Source organism: Sciurus carolinensis, chromosome 18, assembly GCF_902686445.1.
Source record: "Sciurus carolinensis chromosome 18, mSciCar1.2, whole genome shotgun sequence".
NCBI classification, from domain to species: Eukaryota; Metazoa; Chordata; class Mammalia; order Rodentia; family Sciuridae; genus Sciurus; species Sciurus carolinensis.
In genome coordinates, this window is record NC_062230.1 from 9,619,426 (window position 1) to 9,643,572 (window position 24,147).

The following is a 24,147-nucleotide window of genomic DNA, read 5'->3' on the forward strand; positions in this document are numbered from 1 at the left end:
CTGTAAGGAGAGGAACCCAAAGTGTGACCCAAGTCAGGAGGCAGCAGAGCTTAGCCACGCACAGGATGCTGGGACTTTGGCCTCTCCCCTTCACACGCAGGCCACACGGAGCCCTGATCTTCATCCAGGACAAAGTGACCCAAGAGCCCACGATGGGTGCGATGTCCTTAGGTCCTGTGCCACTGCTGGATTCCTCAGCTGGCCAGAGGTTTCGGCTTCTAATGAGTGACTTGAGAACCTGCTAAGGTGCTGCCCAAGGAGCATGAGCTCCAGCAACCCAGCTGGCCTGGTCCTGGGGACAGCTCCCCACAGAGAAGGTCCTGTGAATGGCCCTCCCCAGGGACCTCCCTGCCACTCCTGACCAGCTCAGACCTGGAAGGGGCTCCAGGTGCCTAGGAAATGTGTGCCCAAAGGAAGGTGTCAGAGAGTAACTCCTGGTCAAGCCCTCACCTCCCTTGGGGGGTCAACTTGGCTATTCCATAGTCCTTGGACTGGAATAAAAGATGGCAGGCAGATGGCTCCAACTAATCCCCAGACTAGAAGCTGAGGATTTCTGGGACAACTCCTGAAGGTCATGCACCTAGCAGCAGGCCACTGGGGCAGGTTCCTGCCAGCAGACCTCTTCCCTGACAGGGATCTGTGACCTTGGCCAAACTTTCCATGTCCTGATGGTCAAGTCCCAGCCTCCACCCCCCCCACCAGCAAGCTGACCTCAATTCTCCACCTAGCCAACCTTGGCGTCATCCAGCTGCAACCCTGACCCAAGGCTTGACCACAAGCCAGTGCACATCTTGACAAAGACTTTACATCATCATCCATTGACCCAAAACTAATGATCAGAAGTCACAATAAATGAAAAAAAATCTAGATCCTCCAAGTTAAAAGCCAGGATTGTTTTGTATGAGTGTCCTTCAAGGGTTCATTATAATTGAAGGCTTGGTCCACCGAGTCATGCTCTTGGGAGGTACAGTGGGCCTTTAAGAGTTGGAGAATTATGGAAAGTCCTTAGGTCACTGGAGGAGAATCCTTGAAAGGGATTGTGGGGCCCCACCTATCTTTTTCTCTTTCTGCTCTGGTTGAAGATGTGACCACTTGCTCCTATACAAACTCCTGCCACAGTATGCCATCTTCATCAGTGACCAAACAAATGGCACCACCCAATCTTGAACTTGAACCTTGAAAACTGAGCTACCAAACCTTTTCTCTTCATAAACTTAGTTGCCTCAGGTTTTTCCTTGTAGTCATGTGAAGCTAATCAATATACATACAGTCAGGGATCGAAAAAGATATAGCATACCAGTACTAATCACAATCAAGCTGGAGTGGTTATATTAATATTGAAGTAGATTTCAGAGGAAAAATATGACCAGAGATAATGAGGGCATTTCATAATGATAAAAGTATCAGTTCATCAAGAGGATATAGCAATCCTAATTATTTATGCACCTAGTAACAGAGTTACAAAATGCTTGAAGCAAACATTCTTACAATTGCAAGGAGACAAGCTGTGGACTGGAAAAAAGTACTGAAAGGCATATAATTACCAAATAATAAGTTTCTAGAATCCAAAGAACTCCTACTAATCAATAAGAAAAAGAAAGACAACCTAAGGGCAAAATATGAATCGTCATTTACAGAAGAGGAAACATGAATGTCCACAAACAGGAAAAGATGCTCAGCAGCATTAGTAAACAGGGAGCTGCCAACTAAAATGAAATTAAATATTATTTTATTCCTACCACATTGGTAAAAAAAAAAAATTACAAGTTGACCTAGACCCAGCATCCCAGCATTGGTGGGGAAAAGGGCTTAGTCTTGCTTGTAAAAATGTAAACAGCTACAACCCCCTTGGAACTCTATTTGCTATGACCCGATGTGTTAATTGGCTAGGGCTTCCATAAAAAGTACCACAGCCTGGTTGACTTCAACAAGGGAATTCATTGTCTCACACTTCTAGAAGCCAGAAGTCCAAAACCAAGGTGTTGGTAGGGATGGTTCCTTCTCTCAACTGGGAAAGAGAATCTGCTTCAGGCCTCTCTCATGACTTCTGGTAGCCCCAGGCATTTCGTGGTCTGTAGATGGTGTTTCTCTCTACATCTTCCATCATCTTCCACTCTTTATCTGTCTGTCTCTGTGCCCAACTTTTCCTTTTTTATTAGTTCTCAAGTCAGATTAGATTGGGGCTCACCCTAATGACGTCATTTTAATTCGACCATCTGCAAAGATCCTGTCTTAATCTGTTTCCTGTTGCTATAACAGAGTACCTGAGACTGGGTAATGTATAAGGAAAAAAGTTTTGCCTCACAGGTCTGGAGGCCTGAAAGTCCAAGATCAAGGAATTCATGTTGCATCATCTCATGACAGAAGAGCAGAACCACAAGTGAGTACACGAGAGCTCACTTTTATAACAAAGCCATCTTGGAAGAACTAAAGCACTCCCTGGGGGCATCCTTAATCCATTCATGAGGGCTCCATCTTTGTGACCAAAACACCTCCCATTAGAGTCCACCTCCCAACATTATTTCACTTTATTGGACATTAAATTTCTAAGGCTGGAACTTTTGGAGGACATATTCCAACCTTAGCAGCATAGCAGATTCTATTTCCATGTAGGGTCATATTCACAAGTCCTAAGGTTCAGGGCTTCAACATCTGTTTGTGGGACATGATTCAACCCAAAACACCTGGTAAATGTGAAGACGGTTACAATTTTCAGTCCAGTTATTGCATTCCTAGGTATTGGCCCTGGAGAAAACATGGCCTTATAGATATATGCTATTCAACATTTCATTAGAAGAACAGATTAATAAATGTGATGAATGCATTAAAGAAAGATTTACTGTACACATCAGCCAGGAGAAATCTCAAAGACATACTAAGGAGTTTAAAAAAAAAAAAAGTCACAGAGGGACTCAATGTGATTATGCAATAAAGTGCTGAATTGCCGATTCTCTTACCTCCTTCAAGTCTTTGTTCAAATATCACCTTTTGCACAAGGGCTCCTCCGTCACCCTGCCTTGAATTGTGAGCCCCTCCCCCACACCACCTTCCTAGTCCCCTTTTTCCTGAGAAATTACCAACTTCTGACAAATTATATAATTTACTTACTCTTAGGTCTAGTAGCAGTTGTTCATCTCCCCTCTTTGGAACATCAGCTACCCCAGAGAGCTAACTAACCACATTTTATTTGCTGATGTCAACCAAGTACTTAGTACAGCATCGGGCACAAAGTAGGCACTGAACAAATACTTCTTAAATGGAGTGTCTGGTGGGCCCTTGCCCACTTATGCTTACTCTTTCACCTGTGGGTATGCATTATGCCCAGTCTGTCGTAGCTAGGGTGTCTCACAGCAAAATAGAATCGGTGTGATACTTCCTGCAAGACCCGAGTCTCCAGCTGAGTTGTAGAACCTTCAGGATCTCTGCTGCCCCCTTAAACATGGAAAGCCAGGGGTTGACTGTTTTGTGCCCCCAGGACACGATCACCTGTGTATGATGATGGGTGACAAGGACATGTCAATCCACCCTCCAACTTCAGCCTTCTGTGCTCTGTTTCTGCTTGAACAGGGTTTTTAAATGTGCTTAGGAATATTTGCACTGACAACTACAGAGAGCAGCACTGCTTTGTAGAGGGAGGTAAAATCATCGGGTAAATTTGCCTTGTGCTTCTTTGAGAAAACAATGGGAAACCAGCAGCTGGTCAAGGCCAAAGTCGCAAAACGGAGCTCGCATCATCCTGGCCTTGGTGAGCTGCCTTGCCTACAGAAACGATCAGATTGCTCAATGCTGACTCCTTTCAGCGTCCTCTGGCTGTTCTGTAAGCCACCATGGCTGGGCTCAGAAAATCATTTTAGCTGATCCACGTGGAGCAGGGGACCATTATAAAGAGTCACTCTGGAAAACGTCCTTGCCCCAGGCTCAGGCAGGTAAAAGCTTTCTGAGATCACGGTTTGCATAATGGTGGCCTTGACTGCCCGGCTTTTGTGTCTTGTCCCTCTGAATGAGGAGAACCTCTCATTCTTGCAAACAGGACACAGGTAGGATCCATAAATGCATACCAAGTTAAGTGGGCTGCTGCCTAGGTTTGCGTCTACCAATAAGGAGCACTAGTCCGCGTGAGGACGAACTCAGTGCTTTGCTCTCAAGCGGCAAGAGGCTGGGAGTGGCTGGAGAGCAGGAAGTATCATTTTAACCCCAGTTTTTTTTTTTTTTTTTTTTTTCCTGTTGCCCTAACGTCTCCTAAATCCAATTGCCTACTTGATAGTTCCACTAAAATATGTTCTCAAACTTAGGTCCGAAATGAACCCCTTGGTGTCCCCACTGCACCTCTAAACTTGCCTAACCCCGTTTCATACATACCTCAGTCAATGGCATCCACCCACCTGCTTCGAAACCTCATTTTTTCTTTAAAAATTTTGAGATAATTTGGTACCACAAAATTCACCCTCAATGTATAATTATACACCCTCAGTGTATAATTCAGGGTTTTTTTTTTTTTTTTTTAGAATATTTACAATCGATTTGAGAAATTTTTATCACCCCAGAAGGAGACTCCATACTCCTCATTTTGCTCTAATACTACACCTGTCCTTAGGCCCTGGTAACCACTCATCTACCTTCTCAATAGATTCACTATTCAGGACATTCTGCATAAGCGTGATCATACTCTATGTGGCCCTTTGTAATGGGCTTCTGTCACTTGAACCTTCATTTCAAGGTTCCTCGGTAGCATGTCTCTTATTCCTTTTTACTGCACAATAATATTCCATTGTATGGATATACCATGATTTATTTACCCATTCATCAGCTGATAGACATCTGGGTTGTTTGCACTTGGGGGATGTTAGGAAAAATGCTACTGTGAACACTTGTGCTGTGGTTTGAATGTGTCCCTTCAAAGTTCATGTGTTGGAAATGTAATCCCCCAGTTTGCATGAAGATAATAATTTTTGGAGTGGGACCTTTGGGAAGTAACTGGGGTTACATGAGGTCATGAGGGTGGGGCTCTCATGAAGGCATTGGTAGCTTTATGAGAAGTAGAGGAGAGACCTGAGCTAGCATGCTTGCCCTGTCTCACTAGGGATGTCCTCTGCACCATGTTAGGATGCAGCAGAGAGGCCCTTACCAGATGCCAAGCATATGCTGGCACCATGTTCTTGAACTTCCCAATCGCCAGAACCAAGAGCTGAAAAAATCTCATTTCTTATAAACTGCTTGGTCTCAGGTATTTTGTTACAGCAACAGAAAATGGACTTCTCTGGGTCCCTTTCATTTCCTATCAGTTTTAGCATCAGCTGCCCAATTTTTGCAGAAGAGCCAGACGGAATTTTAATAAGGATGGTATTAAATCTGTACATGAATTTGGAGAGTATTGGTGTTGTAATAAACCATCTGACTCCCTTTTGTGACGGTTGGGTGCTGACGGCTGTTGAGTCTCACTTGGGGGAAAGTTGGTGAGAAAACTGGGGAGCACTCCCTCTTGGTGTGGGTGGAAGTTCGAACCCCACATGGAACCCTCGCCCCAACCCCACCTCATAAAAACCACAAACCAGTCTACTTTCTATTTTCTCTCAAGACATTTTTGGACTAGCAAGAAAGTCAGTGTTATAGATTTAACCAACCTAGACCAGAAGTTTAGATAGCTGGGCTTAAGCCCCTTCTTGAAGTAAGAAGGGTCTCCTCTCTCATCCTAGTCCCATCTGTGCCTCTCAAGTCAAGTCCTGGGTCTTGATTCAATTTTAGCATAAGCTACAGCTGATAGTAGATTCAGAGGGATGACTCTCACCCATGCCCGCTGGTTATGTCCTACTCAGGATGGACAGTCTTCTACGGGCGCTCAGTCCCTGTGCAAAACTATGGGCAGATAGGTGGTCATTTGTGAAAAAGCAGCATGTTGTGGTTCACACTCCTTCAAGAGCAGGTGGCTCCCTCTAACTCCACAACCTGCCTTTGCTGCTCCTGCTGCTCCTGCTGCTTCTGCCTTCTTCCCCAACAGCAGCAGCAAAAGACCTTGATCCTCAGAGTTATGGGGGAAATGTCTCTGGCACATCTGTGGCACAGCAGGGGGGGCTAACTCAGCCGTGGACACGGGGTAGCCCTCTAACTCTGATGGTACCAATTTGAGTCTGGATATGGGGGAGAAACATTGAACTACAGGGCTACTATTAGACCCAATTGGAAATCCAACATTCGCTAAAAGAGTTTATCCAAAACCAGATGAAAGTGCTGGCATTTGCCCCTGTCCAGTACACCCGAACTACATTTAGTATCTAGGGTCATATGTCCATTGGCAAACCTTTATGGCTTTAATCCATCCTGAGGCTCAAATCACACTTACAGATGGGGATCTTGCTAAATTTAAATAAGATCCACTCTATGATCTTAGGGAAGTTACTGAACATAAGACACATAAGAGGAGGACACCACAGTCGGTCACTAGTGCCCTGCCTGGACTCCTTGCTGTCATGGTGTCCTAAAATATTCCACTGTGGGCATGGAAGCCCTGACCCAATGATTAATACATTAAAATTAAATTAAATCCTTGCCACTTACAAATGGACTTGGGAAAAAATGGGACTCCACAGACCATCCCCCAGTTAAAATAGTTAATACGGCCCCATCTAAATTAAAGCAAGGACCGTCGGGATTGAAATTCATTAGCCAAGACTCATTTAGTGAAGGGGTGATTATCCCCACTGCTTCTCAATTAACAGTCCAACTCGGTCTGTTCTTAAACTTGGAAAGAACGAACAGCAACTCACCGTGAATAACTGCAAACTTCAAGTTGGGTCAAGGCTCCCATGTCTAGTATTATTGAAATCTGAAATCACTCCATTCCATTGGCACCTGGTGAAGTTTGCTATTGTACATTTGGCTCGTATGTTCAGTGCATGTCTTGACGTCCGATCGTCTGGAGATTGCCTTTACCTGGAAGGGACACAATACACCTTTACCTGGCTACCCACAGGGTACTTCAAGAACTTCACCATCCCACGTAATCCTTGCAGACTTCCAATGTTGCCAGGAGCATGGGTAGACATCACACCAAGGACATCCTGCTCCAAGGGGAATCGTCCAACACTCATACATAATGGAGCTCGCAGAAAAGTGATGGGCTATCACTTCAGCGTAAGGTCTTGCAGCCTTAAGAAGTTCCTAAAAATTATGTGGCAAATTGAAGTCACTCTGTCCCCAACACAGTCAACAGACAGTCATTGTCCTTCTCAGCATCTGCAATGTCAGAATGATTTTTGTCTAAAGTCCATCTTGTTTGTTATTAGCCTAGTCATTCAGCTCTCTGTGGGACATATCTTTTCCTTTTCTTGTATGTTCGACCTGTTGGTATCATTGAATCCAGAGTGCATCATGTGTGGATGATATATAGTTGGATCAATTTTTAAATCCATTCTTTCAAACTCTGCCTTTTAATTGGAGCATTTAAGAGACATTTAAAGTAGTTACTGATAAAGTAGGTGATATGGCTTAGATAGGAGGTGTCTCCCCAAAAATCATGTGTGAAACAATGCAAGAAGGTTCAGAGGAGGTGGTGAGAGGACTAGATTATGAGTTGAAACCTCATCGGTGGATTAATCCACCGATGTGGTTTAACTGGTTGGTAACTGTAGGTGGATAGGGTGTGGCCAGAGGAAGTACGTGGGGGTGTGCCTTTGGAGTTTATCTTTTGTCCCTGATGTGTGGAGCTTACTCTCTCTGCTTCCTTATTACCATGTCCTGAACGACCCTCCTCTACCATGCCCTTCTGCCATATTGTTCTGCCTCACCTTGGGCCCAGAGCTATGGAGTCAGCCATCTGTGGACCGAGACCTTTGAAACCATGAGTCAAAATAAAAATTTCGTCCTCTATGTTCTTGTCAGGTCTTTTGGGTCTCAGCAATGAAAAAAGCAACTAAAACAGTTATGTTTGCCATTTGCTGTGTGCTTTTTTTATTCCTTTATTCCTCCGCTTTATATTAAATGGATATTTTGTGGTGTAGTATTTTAATTTCCTTGCGGTTTCTTTTTACATTCTTTTGCATTATTTTCCTCATGGTTGCCTATGTGCTACAATTAACAACTTAATTTATAACAATCTAGTTCAGATTAATACCAACTTAATTATAATAATACCAAAAAATAATGCTTTTACATAGCTCTGCTTTCTCCCCACTCTCTTGCTCTGTTATTATCAAATTGTGCCTTCATATATTTATATCCATCAATACAAATTTATAATTATGCCTTATGCAGTTGTCTTTTAAATCAAATAGAAAAAAGAGCTACGGCACCCAGATTACATATATACACTGTCTTTTGTGATTTCCTGTCTAGTTCCAGTTACCCGTGGTCTGTATTTCTTCATGTAAGTTTGAGTTACTGTCTGGTGTCCTTTCATCCCCGCCTGAAGGACTACCTCTAGGATTTCTTGCAGGGCAGGTCTGCTAGTGTTAAATCGTCAGTTTTTCATTTATTTAGAAATGTCTTAATTTTGCCTTTATTTTTTGCAAGGTAGTTTTGCCAGATAAAGATTTCATGGGTGATAATTTTGTTTTTTCCTTCAGCACTTTGAATATGTCATCGCTCTGCCTTCTGGTTTCCATAGATCTTGATGAGAACTCAGCTGTAAATCTTATTAAGGATCTCCTGAACGTGACGAGTCTCTTCTCTCTTGCTGCTTTCAAGATTTCCTGTCTTTGATTTTTGACAGTTTGATTATGATGTTCCTAGGTGTGGATCTCTGAGTTTATCCTACTTGGAGTTTCTTAAGCTTTGTAAAATCTCATATTTGATTTCCCTCTTCCAAATCTTGGATAATCAGCAATTCTTGGCAACTCCTAACTCCAAGGACATCCTAAATCCTTTCATTTCTTCCCATCTCCTCTGAACTGCCCCAACCCACACCTTCCTCGCCCCTCACCTGGCCTGGGAACTACAACTCCTCACTAGGCTCCCTACAACCCTCTCCAGTTTATTCTCCATCTACCAGGAAAAGACGTGTTCTGAAGTTACTGATTAATCACTGCTCTCCTCTGCTCACAACCTCAGGGCTTCCCACTGCACTTTGAGTGAGATCTGAACTCTGGTCCTGCTTCCTTTCCATCCCTTTTGTCACTCCTCCCTGCCCCAGTCCATGTGGTCACCTTGGCTACTTCTTCTCTTGAACATCCAAGCTCAGCCTAGTCTAGGATCTTCACACTGCTGTTTCTCTGCCCAGTTTGGCTCCCTCTGTTCAATCAAATTCTAGCCTAACTGTGACCCAAGGAAGTGGTTCCCCTGTTACACCCTATCTCCTCACCTGTGTTTTTCTTATTTATATATTTGCCTCTTATCTACAGATACAGTCCCACTGGAACCAATCTGCACTTAAAATAATTTGATTATCTTACTACTAGACTACTAGAGCCTAGAAGAGTGACCAAAGTACACAGTAGCACCTAAAATTCTTGTTGAGCCAGGCGCAGTAGTACATGCCTTTAATCCCAGTGACTCGGGAGGCTGAGACAGGAGGATTGAAAGTTCGAGGCCAACCTCAGCAATTTAGCAAGGTCCTAAGCAACTTAGCGGGACCCTGTCTCAAAATGAAAAATATTAAAAGGGCTGGGAATAAAGCTCAGGGGTAAATTGCCCCTGAGTTAAATCCCCAGTACCCCAATAATAAAATAAAATACTCGTTGACAGAATAATGGTAATATCTGTGCCCAACAGGGAGATGTCCTTTATTTCCAAGACCTTCCATATAGTGAAAGCTGTATGGAGCCCCTGGAGGCTATGAAGGTTCCCAACCTACCTCCTCCTTTGGCAGAGACCTGGTCCCCAGCTGTCTTTGTTTCAGCTGCGTTTTATCACTTTTCAATTCATTAATCATTGATCATTCAGCTACAGTTTCCATGGCAATCCTTACTCAACCAGAATATTCTATCATCCAGGACACTCTCTACTCCACCCTTATTGGAGAACCCAGGTCACTAATGAGGTGTTTTCTGGCCTCAAGCTAAGGGTAAGGGCCTCGGTAGGGAAACTGAGGCCAGGGGTCTCCTTTAGATGGGGGCTCCAGGCCTAACGGGCTCACTGGATTGAATGAATGGCTCATTTGTTTGTCCAGGCAGGTCAACCATCGCAGACGAGGACCAGCATGCAGTCAGGAGGAGAGGTGGGTCCTCTTGTCTTCAGGTCAGGTCAGCAAGGAGCATTTTGGTCCCATGCTCTGGGCTTGAAGCTCCCCAGTTGCACGGAGGAAGTTACCTAAATCGGCAGGGGTTCCAAAGGTCTGCTCTTGCAGGAGGCAATGCCAAAGGAAGGGATGGGTCAGCTCGGCACCTGGCGTGTGCACAAAATGAGGAAACCTCTTGTCCCCCTTCCAGGGCCGCCTGGGAGTTTTCATCAAGGGGATTTGTAATAAACTGTTCTCCATGTGGCCTCAGCATGGTGGGGTCCAAAGACCTCTACCCAACACGAAGGGTGTTTAGTTCCTGAGATCATAATTCACAACCCAGAAGAAGACTCCAGGGACCTTGGAGGACCCCTGGCCTTGTCTTCAGAGGTTGCTTTTCCCATTGAGCCTTGGTATCAAGCACATCTTGTCAGGTGGCCCCTGGATTAGACTCTTAGGTGGGGACAAACCAAGACAGATTCTGAGGTTGCTAGATATAAAATGGAGAGCTGGGGATATAGCTCAGGCGTACAGCATTTGCCTGGCATGGGCAAGGCCCTGGGTTCCATCCCCAGTGCTAAAAAAAGAAAAGACAAAAATGGCACAGTGACAGAGGTGGGGACACTATCAGTGTCTATATCAGGGCCAGGTGGGAACACGGAAGGGCTCTGGGTGGAAGCTGTGGAGTCAGGTTCCTCAGAGCTGAAGAGCAGAAGGCAGAGGTGAGTGGGAGCAGTGGGTGGAAGGGACAGGACCTTCAGAGTCACACTGGCTGTGACCCAGGCTCTACCCTTCACTGGCTGCAGATGCCAATTGCCGCTTTAATTGTTCTGTGAATTCACCTGCCAGGGGTAGCCTTTCAGGGGTTTGTTAAATGAATTAAAGGAGATGCTAAATGGATTAAATGGGATGCTAAATAGATCTGTGCAGCACCTGCACAGATTAGGTGGCGAGCAGGACACCTGGAGGCAGCTCAGGGTCCTCGTGCTGAGCTCGATCCCTGGGTTGAGAAGAGAGTGACAACTGGGGGCCCCAGAGCCTGCTGGGCGTCCACAGCCTGGTGCTCAGGGGGAGGGAACACAGCTGGACACACCCTCCTCCAGGCCTCCTCAGCCTCCCGAGTCTCCCGGCTCAGGCCGCGTGCCCACGGGGAGGCCCTGGCAAACCACAGCAGCTGCACTTCTGCCAGGAGGCGCCAAGCCCACCCTCCTGCCTCGGCCCAGACAGGGAGAACAGCCCAAAGATCTTCCAGTGCACTTTAATCAAGATTCCACCACTAAGAGTTCTCGTGGCGTACAATGTCAGGATGGGCATGTCCACTTGGTCCTACGAATGGAATTTCCACAGATCCACACTTCAAACAGGTATGAAAAATAAAATATATAATATTTAGCTTTGTAAATTTCCCCACTTAATCACTTTCTCTTTAAAATAAGTTACAATGTGTTAAGCAGCCTGGAGTCACTAAGCAAATATCAAATGACATCCATTTTCCTAAAAATTCAGGGGCAACAGTCGGGACAGGGAACAACGCGGATTAGAACAAGCACGCGCCTCACGGGGGCGGAACACCAGGAGTGGGGGCCTCCTCATGGCTGTTCTCTGCTGCTGGGAAAAAATAAGTCCCCCAAACCACTCGGGATGGTTGTAAAAGCTGCAAATGAACTTTGGCACCAGATGAGAAGAGAGGCCTTTCCAAGCCACCTAGCGATGATTCAGTCAGAGATGATTCAGTCAAAGCGGGGGTTTGAGGAAGAGGAGGCAGAGGGGGAGGGTCAGCTGTCACCACCCTTCTCCCTTCTGGAGCCAGGGACGCCCCCTCTGCCTGGGGAAGGCAGGCTTCGCCTCGGGCCTGAGGCTTCCTCAGAGACTCAGTGCACAGGCCGCAGGGAGAGCCCCTCTGCACAGGGGTCGCTGTCGGCAGGGTGCACGCCACACAAGGGACACACCGTTGGGGTGGGGGGTGGCTGCACAGCTAGTAAAGGGAACAGACAACAGGGACACCGGGGATCCCAGGGGTGGGCAGGGCTGGGCTGTGCCAGCACTTATTGGGGTTCTGGACAGGGGCTTGCGGACTTCACCCTGGCAGGAATCAGCTCTCTGCCCAGGTGTCGCTCAGGGCTGCTTCCAGGGGATTCGGGCACTACCCCAGAAAACCAGGTCTTGGGAAGGAACAAACAAGCTAGTGACAAATGCTGCCACTCAGTCTCAGTCTTAGAAATCCCCAGGAGTGGGTTTTGGGTCCTGCCCACCAGGGCGGGGGTTTACAGTTAGGCTGGGGAGTAACCGGCCCTGAACCCCCCAGGGCCAGCCTGGTCCCCTCCTGGACAGGAGAAGGTGGCTACAAGTCCAGGAGACGTTCCTCGCAGGTCTCCACAGGCCACTTGGAAGCCCCTCCAAATACGTCCACGTTGTTGTCCACCCAGGGGACGATGTTGCCGGGCATGTTGGTGGAGCAGTTGGCGATGTTGACGATCTCTTGAGGGCGGAGGACGCGGTCCCAGATGTTGAACTGGCTCAGCTCCCCCACGAACGCCTGCGTGGCATCGAACCTGCCCCCCACGGTGTCCTGGGAAAGGGACGAGGACACCCACGTCAGGCTGCTCCTTCCCCAGGGAGCCGTGGGCTGAAGCCTCCCCACACCCCCCCCAGTCACACTTGACCACAGACTCGGTTCCTGGGCTCCGGGGCATGTCAGGCCTGGAAGGCAGCTTCCCTCAAAGTACCCCTTTGATCTAGGGGAAAAGTGAGGCCAGAAGGGGAGACACTTGCCTGAAGCTAGGATGGGGGCTGGGTCTCCCAACACCCGGTCCCTCCCAGGGGAGAAGTAGTGGAGGAACTGAGGCGGGAGGTGGGACAAGGGGTCCAGACCCCACGCCCACACAGGGCCTGGAGACCCTTCCCCTGCTTTCCGCCTGGCACCTTCAGCCCAGGTGACCTGCAGGGCAGGGTGACTCCCGTCTGCCCGGTCTCTGCTCCCCTCACCCAGACGCAGGTCTCCCTCTCTCCTCCCACATCCCTGGCAGGCTGAGTTCCGCAGGCATTTCCCAGGGGCCCTGAGCAAGGAGCTCCTGGAGTCCAGCTTCAGCATCCTGTGCCAGCCAAGGTCAAATGCCCAGAGGTCTGTGGGACACCGGAAGATGCCCCTCCACCCCAGGACGAAGCTGGACCCTGAATCCCAAGATACACTGTGACCACAGGAACACTCCTGCCCCTGTGTCGAAACTCACCTCACCAACCTGGTCCCTGCTAGTGCTGGCCATGTCCCTGTACCTGTCCTGAGCCCCCAACAAGCAAAGGCCATGCTGCCAGGGACCTCACTGACCATCAGGCTACCAGGCCACAGTGGCCAGTTCTGTGGGGTAGACAGCTGGTAGGGGCAGCGGGCAGGGAGCCTTGTGCTGCTGGACTGGCAGCCCCACCTTGCGGCATCCGGGGAGGCACCCACCTGCTCCTGCCCAAGGATCAGCACACCCCCTGGCTTGATGGGGTGCCAGGGGGCCAGGTTCTCCCCAGTGCCAAGCTTCTCTCCATCCTGGAAAGCCTCCCACATGCCGTCCCGCGTGGTCCAGGTGATGCAGATGTGGTGCCACTTGCCATCGCTGACAAATAAGGGCAGCTGTGCAACCTGTGGGAGGCGACACAGGGCGAGGACTGCAGGGACTCCCCCAGGGCGGGTGATAGCAGGAACCTGGCAGCCCTGCTATCTCTGCTTCTCCCGTCCCCTGGGTCCCTGCTGGACTCCCCAGCAGGTGGTGACAGCCTGGCTCCATCTGTGTGTGACACTCTCGGAGGCAGAGGGCAGCCTCGGCACAAGCCTCTGGCTGTGAAGGGGACACCTTGGCTTGGCTGAGGACCCACCTTCCCATGCTGGCCCTGAGCTCTCCTCACGGAGCCAAAGGGAGTCAGGGCCCCAGTGGGCCAAGTTGGGAAAACAATCAGAACAGGGAGAGTCCCCAATCTCCCAGGCAGCACTCAGGGATCTGTGCATGCCTCGTCCTGCTGTCCTGTCCCGCAGTCCTGCTCGTGCAGAGGGCTGGAAGCCTCTGGCGTGTGCATGGGGGGTTGCGGGGCGTGCACAGGCTCCTTCAGCTTGCAAACACCATAGAAGGCATGGCTGTGGACCGCCCTGTTGTTACTGCTGGTCTCCTAGCAACCTGAAGCCTCCCTCCCAGGAATTAGATGTTTACAAGAGGTCTAAATAGAGAGGAAAACAAGGCTCTCAGGCCTGCCAGTGTCCTGGGGTGTTATTTAGAACAATTAATCCTTGGCTCAGGGAAGTGGCTTCTGCTAGGAGCCCAGCAGGCCGCTCCACAGACTTCCAACTTAAACAAACTCCACGGGGGCAGCTCAGTGATGACCACAGAGCGAGGGATCTGGCCACCTCCCCCCTCCGGTCTGGGGAGTGGCTTCGGCAGCCAGGGAGTTAACAGCCATTCAAATGCCCAAATGCAGCCAGGAGGAAGAGGATGCTTTTTTGTTGAGTATGACTTTGGAAGGAAAGTGTGGAGCTGGGGCTACTGGCAGGTGCCAGTGGTCCTAGAACCCATCTTTCAAGGAGACCTCATTTCTCAATGCCTATTAAAAAGGGGCATTTGCTTTGGAAAAGGCAAGACCATAGGTCCAGAGGACAGATCGGCAGTTGCCGTGGGCTGGGGCAAGAGCTGACTATGAAGGCAAATGAGGAAATTTGGGGGTGATGACACCATTCTATATAAACACACATGCTGTTTTATATACATGTACACACACAATGTTGATATATATCATATGTATGTTTTTGTGGTTATGGTCACACAATGCATTTATCAAAACTGGCTGAAATGTACTTTAAAAAAGTATAAATTTCACTGAATGAAAATTGTATCTCAATAAGCCTGACCTCTCAAAAAGACAAGCCCATGAGAATCCATCACACTCAGACTTGCACACGCTCAGCCAGCACACCTGGGGGACAGCTCAGGCTGCCCAGGGGGCGTGCTGAGGTCTGTTCTCTGCTCCTCCCACTCCCTTGGGGCCTGGACCCTCTGCTGCCTCTTGGCAGACGCACAGCTTGGATCACCACCAGCTGCAGCTGCCCCTACTCCCTGTCTGACTGCCACCCCTCAGTGCAAAGCCGCCCCCACAGTGAGGACAGCCCTGCGATGCATGCCAGTGGCCCTTGCTCTGTGGATGAAGGTGAGTGCGGCTGGCGGGGTCTGGACGGTGTGCTGAAGGCCGGCCAGGTGCTGACTTCCCTCCAGGCGCCCCCGCCCCTCAACACCCAGATCTGCTGCCTGGCGGGGCGCGGGCGTGTGAGCGGGCCTACCTTGTCGTTGATGAGCAGCTCGATGGGGTTGTTACCCCACTCTATCAGCACGATCTCATTGGCCTGCCCAGGCACAGCGTAGGAGAACGGGGTGCCGATGCCCGGCGAGGCGCTGGACCGCAGCCACAGGCAGATGGTGAAGGCATACAGCTCGGGCAGCGTCTTCTTGATCTTGCCATACAGGTAGTTTGTGCGGAGAGGAAGGGACACTTTGAACGCATCTGGTGACTTAAATGCACTGTTGCCTGGTGGAGAGAAGAGAGGCCGCAGCAAGTTTAGGCCACACTCTTCCAGCCTGGGTGAAGGAGTGTCACCTGGACCCCACACAGGCAGTCCCTAGAATGACCAGGTGCCTGTCACATGCGGGCCACTGTTCCAAGTGCTAACAACGTCCAGCAGCCAGAGAGACAGCACTTGCCCTCAGGGAGGGGTGGGGAAGACAGACTTGGACCCAGTAGCCGGTGAAGAGGGAAATCAGGCAGTGATTTCAGCTATGAGGGGAGTGGCTGAGGTGGCAGGTACAGGACGGTGACCTCGAAGAGACCAGGGCATGGAAAGGTCTGCCACCAACGAGGACACCAAAGGTACCAGCTAGTTCAAGGCCCAGGCAGGCCCAGGAAAGCGGGAAGGACTCTCCTGTGAGCAACGCACTGGACGTGGTAGAGAATTTGGCTTGTCTTTTGGGACAGGAGAAGAGGCCTATTTAAATCCAAAAGGGAAAAACTCAGATCCCTTCTGGTAATATTTCCTATTTTCTGAACAATCTATCAGTCTACTTATTTATGGTATTGGCTACTGAACCCAGGGGTGCTTTACCATGGAGCTACATCCCCAGCTCTTTTCATTTTATTTTTTCCCCAGCAGGGTCTTGCTACCTCGCCCAGGTTGGCCTTGAACTTGCAATCCTCCTGCCTCAGCCTCCCATGCCGCTGAGAGCACAGGTGTGCGCCAAGGAGCCCGGTTTGATACTATTTTCACAGACATACCTTCTGTCTTCAGGAAGGAGGTAGAGACAAGTCAGGTTAATGTCCTCATTCATACAGGCATGAGGGAGGTTTCCAGAAAACCCTTCCTTAGCGTCACCTCATTTCCTCAGATCTTTCCCTGGTTTCTCCACCAAGGACAGGGTCCAGAACCCAAGGGGACTTGTGCTGACAGGAAGGAAGTCTCACAGGAACTGGACACTTAACAAACTCTCTGTGGATGTCACTTGCCACACTAAATAATTACCACCACTAGGGCAAGGAGTGGGGCTGCGGGTCTTGACATGCCCACTTCACTCAGAAATGGCTGCCGGTCTGAATCCCTGCGGTGAACGCCTTTGCTCCCGATGCGCCTTTCCTCCCTAGAGAGGACTGCGCTTCTTGACCATTCCCTGTGGTAGGGAACCCGTGGGAGGCAGAAGAGCCCCTCACTCAGGCGAACACACCCGGCCAGAGCCTCCCGCTTGCAGACCTTTCTGGGACTGGTAAAAACCTCCCAGGTCCCCTGGCCACCCCCGGGTACAGGGCACTTCTAAAATCCTGGACCGTAAAGTCTCAAGTAGACTTAAGTGACTTTCAGTGCAGTCTTGGTCTAAACTCAAAATGAATTTCACAACAGTAGTCCCCGCCGTCACACTTTCCAAGGTCTGCAGAAAACCCTCGACTCTGGGAGCTGTCATGGTGAAAGCTCTCCTCGTACTTGGGGAGCGGAGCCTGCCAGTGAAGGAGCCCAGATATCATTCAGCACGCATTCAGTAGCACCCACGAGGCGCCAGACGGTCAGATGGCCTTTCTCCACCACAGCCCTCCCCGCTGGCTCCATTTCCATTAGAGTAAGTGATACATGTAAGAAGCCCTTTGGTGCCACAGTGCATGGCCAACTGAGGAGGGCCTCTGCCCAGGACAGCAACAGGGCCCAGCACCACCCTCCCAGCCTCTGTGGAGCAGGGCTTCCCAGCCAGCGTCTGTTCAAGCCTGCCGTCTCCCTGCCTTGCCCTGACCTGCTGCGGTACAGCACCCCCTCAACGCAGGCTGTGGCACTGCTGAACACCTGTCACAAGCTGGAAAGACCAGGGCACCTCAGGAAGCTGAGGGGCTGGGTCCTCTTTAGGCCAAACAAAATCAGAGACAGAACAAAAGTCCCCATTCCCCGATTTTGTAGACTGCACAGTTGAGGTGCCGAGGCTCAGAGAAGTGAGGTGACTTACACAAGGTCACACAGCTAGTGAATGACCAAGTAGGGACCAGAAGTCCCTCTTTCCACTATATGTAGCCACCAGCACTTAATCTTCAAGTGGCAAATGGCCATGTTCTTAATGAAGGCATCATTATCTAATAAAGAGAAATGGCTGCTATGCTTGCAGGTGGACAGGCTTGCCAATTTAATAAGAGTCAGTGTCGGTAATATCGTTAGCCTGGTGACAACAGATAGGTTTAATTAGAGTTAGGAGAGCCAAGGGGCAGAGGAGTGGGCTTATACCCTGAAAGCTGGTGCTCTATTTGAATAAAATAGCTTGGAGGTTCAGAGGAAACTTAGTTAAAAGCAATTAAGGAATTAAAAGGCCTGACCAATAAATCAGAAACTGCAGGTGGCAGACAAGTCTAAGGAGGGGGGCGGGCAGCCTGGGGCTAGAAGCAGGAGGCTCTGGTCTTCTCAGTGCCAACACTGATTTCAACACAAGGCTGAGCTGCGCCCGGCCAGCTGGTCCAGACTCTGAGGCCCTTGCAAATAATCAGGTCTTGCAACAAGGAAACATGGGCATCCTGGGGACCCGGGTAGCACGAGCATGCACCGCAGGGGATGGGGGCTGCCTGCTAAGCTCCAGGGAGCCTCTTGCCCAGCAGGGCCCGGACCTTCAGTCCTCTTCTGGGACCACCACCGACCTCCACCCCAGCTCTGCAGTGCATGTGGGCGTCATTGTGCTCTTTCACGTCAGTCCCCCATCTGTAACTAGTACCTGCCACAGGTGGCTACAGGGCCTAGAGAGGACAGAGTGCGAAGCCCACAGCCAAGTACCTGGCCCAGAATAGGTGTGGGATCACGGACCTCTGGCCAGAGAGCTCCAAAGCCCCCACTTTCTGCACGGCTGAAATCCGCCTCCTCTGGGCTCAGCTGGACAATGTGGGGGACTTAGTGTATAGTCTACTCATGGCACACTGTGGTCACTTATCCCTTTACGGTGGTCACAAAAAGGACAGAATATAAACTGGTTGGCAAATGGTCACTTTCCTTAAAGACTCCTCCAAAAACTAAGTTGGCAGAGCACAAGGAAGATTCCAAGAGTTTCCACAGTGGGGTCAAAGGGCAGCAGACCATAAAAGCTGAGCTGCCTCTCTTGAGCCAGTCCTTGGCAAGCATGGCCACCTGGGGCTTGGCTCCTATGTCACCAAGCATCCCTTGTGGGTCAGATAAGCTCTGAGGACTTTCAGTAAGAACTATGGATGACCGGAATCAAGAAAGTTGGGCCTGAGTCCTGACTCCTTCCTCTGGCTGTGAACTGGCAGGCTGCAGATGGGAGGGAGTATCCAAGTGGCAGCTCTAGGTGGTCAAAGCTACGATGAAGGGGACTGGAGTAAGCAAGTGAAACACAAGTAAGAGGTCAGGGAACAGACAAGAGGAAGGTGCAGGTTCGTGTCACTGTTGCCCCTCATGTGTGTAGCCCAGGCCTCTTTGGTCCCCTTTACCCAAAGGATATTTGTCTGGCTGAGAAGTGAGATGCTTCTCATCTGTAAAATGGGTACAACAGAAATCAATCTCCAGGGTGAAGCACTCAGCACCATCTGCCACTGCTCCACTCTGACTCTGCACTGCTATCAACACGTCTCCTCGTGGCAACTTGACCACCGTGCCAAGAGAGCTACACAGCCCTCAAGGTTTCCAGCAGAGCCCTGCTCTGATTCCACAGCTAAGATACTAAGATACTAAACTGCAGTGTGTCATGCCATGGCCCTGAATGTCCCAAGGATCCACTATGGCTGAGAGTGGGTCAAGGGATCCACTCTGGCTGTGGCCAGATGCTGCTCTCCCCTCCTGCCTGGTGGAAAGGCCTCAGCTACTCTGCCTTCAGGGAAGGCTCTGAGACCTAAGGAGCCTCCTGGCCTCAACCAGAAGCAGAGGTGAGGCAGAGAGAAGACTGTCTTAGAAACTCAAGAGTCCAAGTCAAGCACACACCCTTTCAGAGAAGAAAGGATAGACTTCTCTGGGGAAAGAGAACAGGAAAAGGGTAAAGAAGAAGTGGCTTGTGGGATGACAGGACCCCACCCCCTTCTCCATCTGGCCCTCCTCAGCCAATATCATTACAGAGTCTCTGGAATTCTGCTGTTGAACTTCTATCAATTCATGAAACTGAGTAATTAAAAATTGCCTTTGCCATGTTAGTGCATCTGAGAAGATTATTATGCTGCACCCACTGTCGGCAAACCCAAAACTTCACACCCACGCCGCCCAGCAAACTGGGAGTTGTTAGTACAATCTGAATTATCTAGGGTCCTTGATTCCTCCCTTGGTCTCCTGTGGGAGAAATTTCCCCACCATAGTGTGAACAGGGAAGAGAAAGATACCAGAATTTGCTGCAACAATTAGTTAAGAAGAGACTGAAATGCCCATGAGGCAGAAGGGCAGAGATCAGGTTGTTTACCTGAGCGGGTCCCCAGTTCATTCACTTCCCCAGGGGTAATGCCAGTGGGAGTGGGAACTAATTCCTGAGATGACCACTGTCACACCTGCTTTACTTATAGAAACGTCCGAGAACACCTCCATGTCATTGCTGGCCATAAACTGAACTCTGAGGTCTGACCACAAGTGATGGACATCAGGCCACTCCCAGACAAAACAAGCACAGCACGCACCTCGCTCCAGCTCCGCCACTCTCTGCAGCAGTGCGTTCAGGGTGCTCTCTGTCTTCTGCCGGTGCGCGGAGGTCTCATTGTGGAGCAGGGATTTCTCGTCCTCCAGCTCTGCCACCTTGCGCAGCAGCTGCCTCTCCAGCTCTCCGAGCCGTAGCTGTAGCACCTCTCGAAAGTCGTTGGGCAGCCCAGCATTTGACCCGTTCATGCGGAGCTGGAGCTTTTAGTTGCCAAGGGAGGGGGGACAAGAGGGAGAGCTGTTCAGGCCAGTTGAATAGAAATTGTGACATGTAAGCCCAATGGCCAGACCACACAAGGAGAAGCTTCCAAAACTCAGCAATAAATCATGCCAGTGGCTCAAAAGGGAGCATTTCAATGATGCTTTTTTTTTTTTAAGGAAAAGATTTCAAAGTCAGACAAGAATTACTTTGCTGCAGTATATTTAAAACTTGCAAATCCCATTTTCCCCTCTCAAAGCTGCTTTTCTCCTCTTAATAAAAAGTAAAAAAATTAACCACTATTCTATGTCAGATAAAGACCAAAACAAAGAGGATTTTCTTTGACAGAGTTAAGCAATGGTACTCAAAGCTAGTGAGCTTGCTTCTAGAAATGAAAACAGCCCCCAAGTTTTGGAGCAATACAAAGGTAAATAACTATGCTTGCAGAGATATTTCTGGAAAATAACAGACATAAAATATTACTATTCTAAATTCCAGAAATCTTTTTTTAAAATGCTGTTTCTAAATCTTCACTTCCTATTTCTCCTATTCCTCTGCCATCGTGCTGGCTCTGGAAGCAGCGTGCTGCTGCCTTAGCCAAGAGCCCTTGGCAAGTTCTTTACCCCTTCCTACGTCCAAGTGCTCTAAACGGTAAACTGCAGAAAATAGAACTGCCTCATGTCATTCATTGCAAGGGTTAAAATTAAGTAATATGCCTGACTTATATTTAGTACTCAAGAAATGTTAGCTGTTAGTAATCATAATGACTAATGGGAGGTACAGATGCTGGAAATACTGTATTTAGCTGTCATGCCAAAAGAAACCCTCCAATAATTTAGCAATAATTACCACCTGTAATTTTAAACCTAGTTTTGCTAATAGGTATGTTGATGAACGCTATTAACAGATATGTCCACACTTCTTAAGAAGAGTGTAAAGAAAAATTAATTGATGATTTCTCTCTCAAAGTTCTGAACTGCACACGTCTTTCAAGAAGAGAAGGGAATAATGTCCCCTTCCCCCAAAGCTATCCGGAAGGGCACCTTAAAATGGTCCAACTTAGTAGGCAGAGGCATCTTTGAAGTTAAGATATTTGCTCTAATGACCCCCCTGCACTCTCTTCCCGAGTCCCTGCCCACCTTTTCTCTTGTTCAGTTCGACCTGATTTATAAAAGCAAACAGCAGATGCCCAGGGCAGTTGACCTCCGGATGCAGCCTCACAGCCAGCGGGAGCATGCCCGGGGCTCGAGGAGATTTGGATTTTGCAGGGAGAGTTAAGAGGTTATCAGGTCCTGGTTATTTCGCTCCAGTCTTGGTGGTCGAGGTTAGCTAGCTAGGATCTTAGGAAGTTCACGGTGACTCAGTGGGACCAGAAGCGCAAAGTGGGGAGATTTCAGCTCTTTCCAACAAGGAGATGGGGGTGGGCGGGAGGAAGGGGTGCGACGCCAAGGAAGGTTCAGAGCAGGACCGAGAGCCTCCTCCTAAGCCCCTAAACTCAGTTCGCCCCAAGGATGAGCGCACACCAGACAGGACCACATACCCGATCTCCAGCATAACCTCCATCCCACGACCCCAGGGCGTCACCCCCTAAGTCCCCACCCCCGCGCACGCCGCTACCTCAAGACTCTCCAGGCGGTCCTTGAGGGTCTGCAGCGAGCGGCTGAGCTGCTCCACGACGTGGCCAGGGTCCCTCGGCAGGTCGCCCATGGTGTCCTTGCCGGTGGCCGCCGTGCCCCGTGCCTTGCCGCCCGCCAGTCCCTCGCAGCGTGCCAGCTTGCCCGTGAGCTCACGGATGGCCTCGCGCTGCGCACCCAAGGTCTCCTTCTGCTGCACGACGGTCTCACGCAGTTGCAGCACAGCGGCCCGCAGCTCCTCTTCGGGGCTCAGCGCGCCGCCCTGCATGGGCATCGCGGGCAGTGGGCAGCCGGAGCGCGCCGCCTCCGGTGGCAGCGCGGTGCACACGAAGCGGCTGCCGGGCACCGGGCTGTCCTGGGCCCCGGCGGCGGTCAAAGCGAGCGCCACAACGGCAGCCAGAAGCGCCAGCATCTTTCCGCTGCCCCGCTCACCTCAGCATCTACAGGCGGACGGGCGCCGTCGGGGCGCGCGGCAGGAGGCGCCTTCGCCGCTGGGTGCGTCCAAGCGGTACGCTCGAGGGGCCGTGTGGGCCGCGGGACCCGCGCCACCTGCCGTCGCACTACTGCGCTCTCCGCCCGGCGCGGCGCTCTGGCCGGGCCCGGCCCGCGCGCCCTTTCTTAAGCTGGGGGGCGGGGGACTGGCGCGTGGGGCGCGCGCCGCGGGCTCTGATTGGCCCGGCCGGTTGCGCGTCACACGGAGGGGCGGGGCGGGGGCGCTTCTCACCGCGCGCGGGGCGCCGGGGAGGGAGCGTGGGCCGGAGCCCCAGGCGCTAGTGCGGCGTCCGGGGCCCCCGGGAAGGGAGCACTGAGGTCCAAATGACCATGGTGACCTGGGGCGCGGCGGCCCGCAGTGCCCAGGCGTCCCTTGGGCCCGCCCGAGGACGCTGGCCTCGCGGGCTGAGAAGAAGCCGGGAGCCCCCGGCGCCCACGGTGGCTGCGGGCTTCCGGCGCGGCGCGGGAAGCCCGGGGGGGCGGTGTCCCGCTTCCAGAGGAGGAGCCCGGCCGCCCGCCCGGGCGTGCGTCCTCCTCCTCCAGCCCCGCAGACTCGAGGGAATTCTCAATCCGCAGGTGCCAGGATCGGGCACCAAGTGCCGGCTGGACGGATGGGACGCCGCGCAAACAAGGGGGCCAGAGTCACGAGGCCACCCAGGAGCTCTCCTGTGCTTGTCCAGCGGCAGCCTAGTTCTAGGCAGTGACCTTACTCAGCAAGATCTGAGCTTGAGAACCATCAGGATGGAGTCATCACGAGGGCGCCACGTCGTAAAACAGTGCCCGCCCGGTCCTTGTAAATGGGGAAGGGGGAGGCAGTGTCCACTTTCCCAATTTGAGACCACTGCCCTGCTTCTTGGAGAGAACAGATAATGTACAGAAGCCCCCCAAAAGGGAGGAGCAAATTTGTTTCAAAATCTTATGGATGACTTACAAACAAGTTCAGAGCGATTTCGAGGCACAGCTACAGACTGAGCTGGGTCTGTGCATTAAAAATGGAAATCTTTAATTTTTTTTCTCTATGTTTTTAAAGAAATCCTGTTGCAAGGTCATTAATCACATTATCCATTCTACCAGAAACAAATGGATTTGTCACTTGTGCACAGAAGCAGAGGTTGATTCTGAAAACAAATTGTATCAAAATAAATGAAATTATTATGATAATATAAAATAGACTGCAGTGATTAATCTCTAGAAACCAAATTCTGACCTGCTTTGCACTTCAAACAATAGTTTCTGTTATGTAAATAGTTGTGGGGTTTTCAAGGACATTGTTGCTAAATTATAAGAAAAGTTCTATTCATGAAAAATCTCTTCAAGGATAAAAATTAAGAGACAGGAAACTTGGTCTACCCACTATCCAAAACAGGACAATGGAAGTAATGATTCAGGTAAGAATATTCAACAGTGGGAAAGGTATGGGGTGGAAAATGGGGGGGGGTGATGGGTAATGGGCTAATATCTTTGTTGGTCTGCATTATCAAGAAGTGTCAGTTTCACCTTGAATATATGACCTTGAGTA

The 24,147-nt window shown here is 50.2% G+C and overlaps 1 protein-coding gene across 1 annotated transcript; it reads right to left on the reverse strand.

The window, feature by feature from the left end:
* Positions 1-11,410: 11,410 nt before the first annotated feature.
* On the reverse strand, positions 11,411-22,704 carry Nptx2 (neuronal pentraxin 2). The gene is made up of 5 exons (XM_047533853.1): positions 22,120-22,704; positions 20,288-20,504; positions 15,456-15,700; positions 13,596-13,775; positions 11,411-12,716 (listed from the first exon to the last, which is right to left on the reverse strand). Exons 1-5 carry the CDS (start codon positions 22,546-22,548, stop codon positions 12,489-12,491), a joined length of 1,299 nt encoding a protein of 432 aa, XP_047389809.1. The 5' UTR covers positions 22,549-22,704; the 3' UTR covers positions 11,411-12,488.
* Between the last annotated feature and the right edge of the window lie 1,443 nt (positions 22,705-24,147).

What these genes read in the sequence shown, in the direction of transcription:
- Nptx2 (XM_047533853.1), bottom strand. Translation starts at nt 22,548, where the DNA reads ATGCTGGCGCTTCTGGCTGCCGTTGTGGCGCTCGCTTTGACCGCCGCC. An exon ending in AGCTGCTCATCAACGACAAG is followed by an intron (nt 13,776 to 15,455) that starts GTAGGCCCGCTC and finishes CGCCTCCCACAG; the next exon opens with GTTGCACAGCTGCCCTTATT. An exon ending in TGATCCTTGGGCAGGAGCAG is followed by an intron (nt 12,717 to 13,595) that starts GTGGGTGCCTCC and finishes TCCCTTTCCCAG; the next exon opens with GACACCGTGGGGGGCAGGTT.